At 41.4% G+C, this 6,501-nt stretch overlaps 1 protein-coding gene across 1 annotated transcript; it reads left to right on the top strand.

The window, feature by feature from the left end:
* The first annotated feature begins 1,016 nt into the window (after positions 1 to 1,016).
* Positions 1,017 to 5,389, top strand: LOC125445106 (vomeronasal type-2 receptor 26-like). The gene is made up of 4 exons (XM_048517958.1): positions 1,017 to 1,817; positions 2,172 to 2,399; positions 3,491 to 3,617; positions 4,484 to 5,389. Exons 1-4 carry the CDS (start codon positions 1,017 to 1,019, stop codon positions 5,386 to 5,388), a joined length of 2,061 nt encoding a protein of 686 aa, XP_048373915.1. The 3' UTR covers position 5,389.
* Positions 5,390 to 6,501: the final 1,112 nt, after the last annotated feature.

Here is a 6,501-nt window from a genome sequence, read left to right as displayed (position 1 = left end):
TGTAAATATCTATTCAAAAGAAAAGAGCTTCTCATTATTATAATACATCCCTATTTTAAATTTTAAATGCATCTTCCCCCGTTTCTCCCTTTGGTTTATGGACGGATACAGACTAAAGGTGGGGCATAAATGCAATTTCTTCTTCTTCTTCTTCTTCTTCTTCTTCTTCTTCTTCTTCTTCTTCTTCTTCTTCTTCTTCTTCTTCTTCTTCTTCTTCTTCTTCTTCTTCTTCTTCTTCTTCTTCTTCTTCTTCTTCTTCTTCTTCTTCTTCTTCTTCTTCTTCTTCTTCTCCTCTGCAGCATGCTTCCACAGTTCTACCAGCACGTCCTGGCCTTGGTGTTTGCAGTCAATGAGATCAATGAGAACCCCAAGATCTTGTCTAATGTCACTCTTGGGTTCCACATCTATGACATCTCCAATGATGCGAAGATGACCTATCGTACCACTCTGGATCTGTTGTTCAAATTGCATAGATACTTTCCAAACTATGAATGTGATGTGCAGAAAAATGTCATGGCCATCATCGGGGGACTTGAGCCTGACATGTCCTTCTACATGGCAAGCATCCTACATCTTTACAAGATCCCACAGGTAGACTCTGTGTCTTGGGGTGATTCCAGAAGCTGTGCTGTTTTCTTTAACATTAAGAAAATCAGTAGAGCCCTGTGGTCCATCTAGCTCAGCATCGTATTTTACTCTGTATGTCCCACTCCACGTCTCTCAGGACAGGGATGACAGTAACTCACAGTCCCACCAAAGAGTTCCTTTGTGGGGGCTGGGAGACAAAAGAAAGACTAAATGGCACAACATAGTTCTTTGATGATTTGTTCCAAATGATTTGTTCCAGAAATGGTACCATATTCCAATGATCTGGAGATAATTTGGCCATAAACAGTAAACATAAAAAGGACATTCATCCATTCTCATCTCTAAATTACTTTTGCTTGTCTCTTTAGCTCCCGTATGGCTCATTCACCCTTAAGCCGAATGCCAAACATCTGACTTCCATGTTTTACATGGTTTCTAATACATCCCATCAGCATCTTGGGATTACCTTGTTGCTTCAGCATTTCGGATGGAGGTGGGTTGGGCTCTTTGTTACAGATGATGATGATGGAGAACATTTTCTGCAGGTCCTGGAACCACTGCTCTCTCTGAGCGAAATCTGTCTGGCCTTCACAGAAAGGATCTCCAACAACGGACATACAAATTCCATATCTGAAGCTATTGGTTTACTCTCAAATATATATGAGCCTCTCACTGACACCAAAGTCAATGTAATTATCCTCTATGGAGAATCTTTTGCTATTCCACTGCTTACTATTCGTCTGTTTTGGGGCAATCCTAACTATAAGGAAAATACCTCATTAATGAAGGTGTGGGTGGTAACAGCCCAGACAGATTTTGTAGCATCACACTTTTTTGGAGACTTTGATTTTGAATACTTCCATGGAGCTATTTCCTTCAAGAGCCACTCATATGAGCTTCTACAATTCCAGAAATTTCTTCAGAGCATAAAACCTCCAGGGAAACATGGAGATGGTTTCTTCAAGGACTTCTGGGAGCAAGCATTTGATTGTACATTTCCAAATACCTTGGAGCCAAGAGATGGTCCTGATACATGTACTGGGCAGGAGAGGCTGGAGAGTCTCCCTGAGTCTGTTTTCCAAATGCGCATGACCGGCCACAGCTACACCATCTACAATGCCCTGTATGCCGTAGGACACGCTTTGCAACTGATCTACTCATCTGGAGCCAGACAAAGACTAATGAGGGGCAGGGGAAGAGCTGAACTCCATGATGTCCAGCCTTGGCAGGTAATGCTTCCACAAACTCTTTGTGCCCCCACCCCCTACAGACCTTACCATCTCCGGCAAAAATCTGTCACACGGGTTCAGAGATACAAGTAGGTCAGGCAGTTACAGCTGATGAAAGGTCAAGAGTATGATCCATCAATAAAGACTTTAATAGATCAAACCACCAACAGTCCTGCCTCCTTTAACTGCATAAAGCAGTCTGACCTTTCCGCACACCAGGTGCCCTCTCTCATTCACAGAGACACCACCAGACAAGGCTGCCCGGTTCCCTCCTTCAATCATCCCTCCCTCAAACATGTCACAGAGCTTGATAAGAAGACATCTGTCTATTTGTATCTTTTTTCTTTTAATCAGGTCCACGCATTTCTTCAAGATATTGTATTTAATAACTCAGCAGGTGAAACAATATCCTTTAATAAGAACAGAGGAATGGGAGCTAGGTTGGAGATAACAAACTTGGTCACTTTCCCAAACAAATCTTTCCGATCGGTGAACATTGGAAGGGTAGATCCCAACAGCATTAAAGGGAAAGAATTCCTTATTCATGATGAGATGATTGTTTGGCCAAGACGTTTTAACAAGGTGAGGATCATAAAGTACAAGCTGTGCGGAAACAATGATTTCTGAAGGGCCTCTCTATTGTTTCTTCCCCACTGTTTCCTCTATTTCTTCCCTCCCCCTAAAGGTCCCATAGCCTCACTACTTTTCGTGCTTCCTTCTCCTTCCCACTCCAAAGTCAAACCTCTTTTATTTGTCATCCCCACCACCACTTCACCTTTCCTGCCTTCTTTTTCCTAGCAGCCTCTACCCAGAAAAACTATAGTCCGACTGTGCTCTGATGGCCACTGGCCAAGGCTCATTAACCGGGGGAAGAACTGCAAGGAAGCTCCTCAGATTCCTCTCTATTCTCCCTACCCACATTTTTGCCTCTTCCCCTCCTTTGGGCAACCCCCCATATCCTCACAGTGCCCAATATCCTTCTTCCTCCCATTACGCAGCAGTGACTTCCATGGGGTGATTCATGCAAGTTGGGTGGTCACCAGTCTCCTGGTATTTGCTGTCAGGTCTGGTCCCAAAGCATTTTTATTAGCAGAATCGAAGGACACAATGACTGAGGAGTTTCTTAAAGATACAGGCATGGCTTGTATTATTTTTGGGGGGTTAATTAATCCCAAATTATTTATTTTTTGCATTTTTTATTTTTTGCAAATGACAGACTTGTCTATTCTTGTACATTCATCTCTCCAGTCTCAGGATTACTTGTTCCATATTAAAAATTGGATTTATGGATTTAGATGACCCGAGTGGAAACCATCTCTATTCTCAGTTTTTCATGTTATGCCAGGTTTAGAAATCATATTCAAAACCGAAAGAGAGCTTTGAGCACCATCCATGTGCAATTTTACGACGTTTCAAAACATATGCAATCCAATAAAATCCTGTTCATTCCTTTTGTTAACATTTGGACAGTTTCAAAACAAATTCACATAACATTTGTTCCAATAGCAAGAGAAATGAATTTCATTTCCTTGATTTCTCTATTTTCCTCAGAAAAGAGAGATGCTGGAAAAATAATATCCTGAACTATACTACCTGTCGCTGAACTCCTAATGTTTCATGAAATTCCATTTTGATTGTTTGCAGCATCTTGAACTCATCCTGTTTTTGTACAGAGCCTGCCCATATCTCTCTGCAATGACAAGTGCAAACCTGGAACCCAGAAGAGAAAGAGGGAAGGGGAGGACTTTTGCTGCTATGATTGTTTTCAGTGCCCTGAAGGGAAGATCACAAACCAAGAGGGTAAATGATGTGTGGCTACCTTGTGTATGAAGTTTCTGTAGTTACCCAGTTAGTTCTTCTGTTGTTCCAGCTCCTCTACCATCAGCAAGAGGAGAAACATGACAAGAGCTGTGCTAGACTTGGCTTTGTTATGAAATTAAATAGCAAATTTGAACCCTCAACCTATTCACTCGACTTCTTAAATGTGGTTTGCAACCAAGGCTGTGCAATGACTTCCAGCAGTTGTGAAAGGCCATCCTTGCTTCAAACATGGCTGGCATTAACTCTGGCCTCATGTATCCCAACCTATGCACTAACTATGACTGGAAGGGCCAAAACCCCTCTCCCTCCCTCAGTATGTTAAGGATAAGCGAAGGGTTTGGCTGAGGGTGTTCCCCCTCAGCCAAAGTTCTCTTCCTCACAAACCCCCCACCTAATGCAATGAATGATGGGATGCTTGAGGAATTGCTCTAGATGATTTGGGATGCTCCACCAACTTCCCAGCTTGGTTTCTACAGCACAGTTTAGCCCATGATGACATATGACTCATTGGAAACGAATTAGATCATGTAAATGCCTTTTTGATATACAAAACAAACATCATGACCAATTATTATTATTATTTATAACCATCTATTGTTATTTATTAGGCATTGGGATTTTTTGACTGTTTTAATAATTGTATTACTATTTTAATGGTTTTATTGGTTGTATATGTTTATGTTGTAACCCGTCCTGAGCCCTGCGAGAATGGCGGGATATAAATTTAATAATAAATTTAAAAAATTATCCCCTCATTGATCTGACAGCAAAGGTGGTAATGAGAGTTTATTTGGAGCCACTTGTGAATTGATCCTGACATAGGACACATTTCCTATTTTTTGCAGATATGGAGAATTGTATCCCGTGTCCAGATGCTGAATATCCAAGCTTGGAACATGACCGATGTATGCCGAGGAGTCTAAGCTTTCTGTCCTATCAGGAACCTTTAGGGATCACCTTGTCTGCCATTGCTTTCAGTTATTCATTGATCACCTCTTTGGTTTTAGTAGTTTTCATTAAACACAAAAACACCCCCATAGTTAAGGCCAACAACCGAGATATCACCTTCGCTCTCCTGGTTTCCCTCCTCCTCTGCTTTTTGTGTTCTTTGCTCTTCATTGGACAGCCAAGGAAGGTGACCTGTTTCATCCAACAATCAGCTTTCAGTCTCGTCTTCTCTGTGGCTGTTTCTTGTGTCTTGGCCAAAACCATCACTGTGGTTGTCGCGTTCATGGCTACCAAACCAGGATCACACTTGAGGAAGTGGGTGGGGAAAAGACTGACCACCTCTGTTGTCCTTTCCTGTTCCCTGATGGAAGCAGCCATTTGTGCAGTGTGGCTAGCAACCTCTCCCCCGTTCCCAGATTTGGACACACGGTCCCTGACAAGAGAAATCATCGCCCGGTGCAATGAAGGATCCGTCTTCCTATTTTATACTGCTTTGGGCTACATGGGACTTCTGTCCCTCATGAGCTTGACTGTGGCTTTCCTAGCCAGGAATTTGCCTGACAGCTTCAACGAGGCCAAGTTCATCACCTTCAGTATGGTGGTGTTCTGCAGTGTTTGGTTGTCTTTCATTCCAACCTACTTGAGCACCAAAGGGAAATACATGGTAGCTGTTGAGATCTTCTCTATCTTGGCCTCCAGTGCTGGGTTACTGGCCTGCATCTTTTCCCCCAAATGCTACATTATTCTTCTGAGACCTGATCTAAATAACAGGAATCAGCTGATTAGGAGGAAGAACAATTAAAACCATTCTAATATACCTGTCCTATGTTGTGTATAGTAAAAAGACGATGAGACTATGGCTCCTTCCGCACATGCAGAATAACGCACTTTCAAACTGCTTTCAGTGCTCTTTGAAGCTGTGTGGAATAGCAAAATCCATTTGCAAAGAGCTGTGAAAGTGGTTTGAAAACACATTATTCTGTGTGTGGGGAAGGGGCCATTATGATAGCAATTTTGGGCATCTGTAGGGGTTAGTCCTACCCCCACACTATATGATTTATTCAAGAGGCTCCCATTTTGGCTTTGAGGTGGTTTACAACTTAACTTAAAGAAACACACCATCTATACTTTTTTGGTTCTGAGTTTATTGTGTATATATTGTGCTTTTATATTGTGTTTTAAAATGTTTTATTATGGTTGTTCACTGCTCTGAGCCCCTAAGGGCATGGCAGTTTATAAGCCCAATGAATGAATGAATGAATGAATGAATGAATGAATGAATGAATGAATGAATGAATGAATGAATGAATGAATGAATGAATGAATGAATGAATGAATGAATGAATGAATGAATGAATGAATAAATGTTTATACACATTGAAAACCTTCAACATTAAACATCAGTATTTAAAACTTCCAGCGATCAAACATCTGTAGGAAAATACTACCACTGTATGCCTGATTCATATGGGCTGATCTTCATATTGTACCATTGTTCTTTAATGTGCCAAGTTTTCAAGACAGTCTTGTTATCACTGTGTCGCTTCTTGATTAGTTCTTTACTAGAGCAATGTCACTACATGTATCAGCAATGACAACATGCTTGCTCAGGGAACTACCTTAATGTTTACCATTTTCTATGGTAAAGACCATAGAGACTGAGAGAACTTCAAGCGGGCCACAGAGGAAGTGACATCACCTCCTCAATCCATTTTCCCCAGGCACCACGCCCAAATTTCACGGGGATTTGCTACAGCAAGCAATGGATGGGAGACATTTCAGCAACACATTTTTCTTTGTTCTTACTAAGATGAAATGGGATAGTTCTATTTATATGACACAGAATTACCTGGAGAAAGAGACAGATACCAATTCGATTAAATGCCTGTTTTCTATCTCTTCACAATTTGATGTA

This window comes from Sphaerodactylus townsendi, linkage group LG15, assembly GCF_021028975.2.
Source record: "Sphaerodactylus townsendi isolate TG3544 linkage group LG15, MPM_Stown_v2.3, whole genome shotgun sequence".
Classification (NCBI taxonomy): Eukaryota; Metazoa; Chordata; class Lepidosauria; order Squamata; family Sphaerodactylidae; genus Sphaerodactylus; species Sphaerodactylus townsendi.
Note: the sequence above shows the minus strand (reverse complement) of the source record. Positions and strands in the feature narration are given on the sequence as shown.

Bases quoted from the DNA above. Each gene is read 5' to 3' on its own strand.
- LOC125445106 (XM_048517958.1), top strand. From the start codon at position 1,017: ATGGTTTCTAATACATCCCATCAGCATCTTGGGATTACCTTGTTGCTT. The intron at 1,818-2,171 runs GTAATGCTTCCA...TCTTTTAATCAG, and splicing joins ATGATGTCCAGCCTTGGCAG to GTCCACGCATTTCTTCAAGA. The intron at 3,618-4,483 runs GTAAATGATGTG...TATTTTTTGCAG, and splicing joins GAAGATCACAAACCAAGAGG to ATATGGAGAATTGTATCCCG.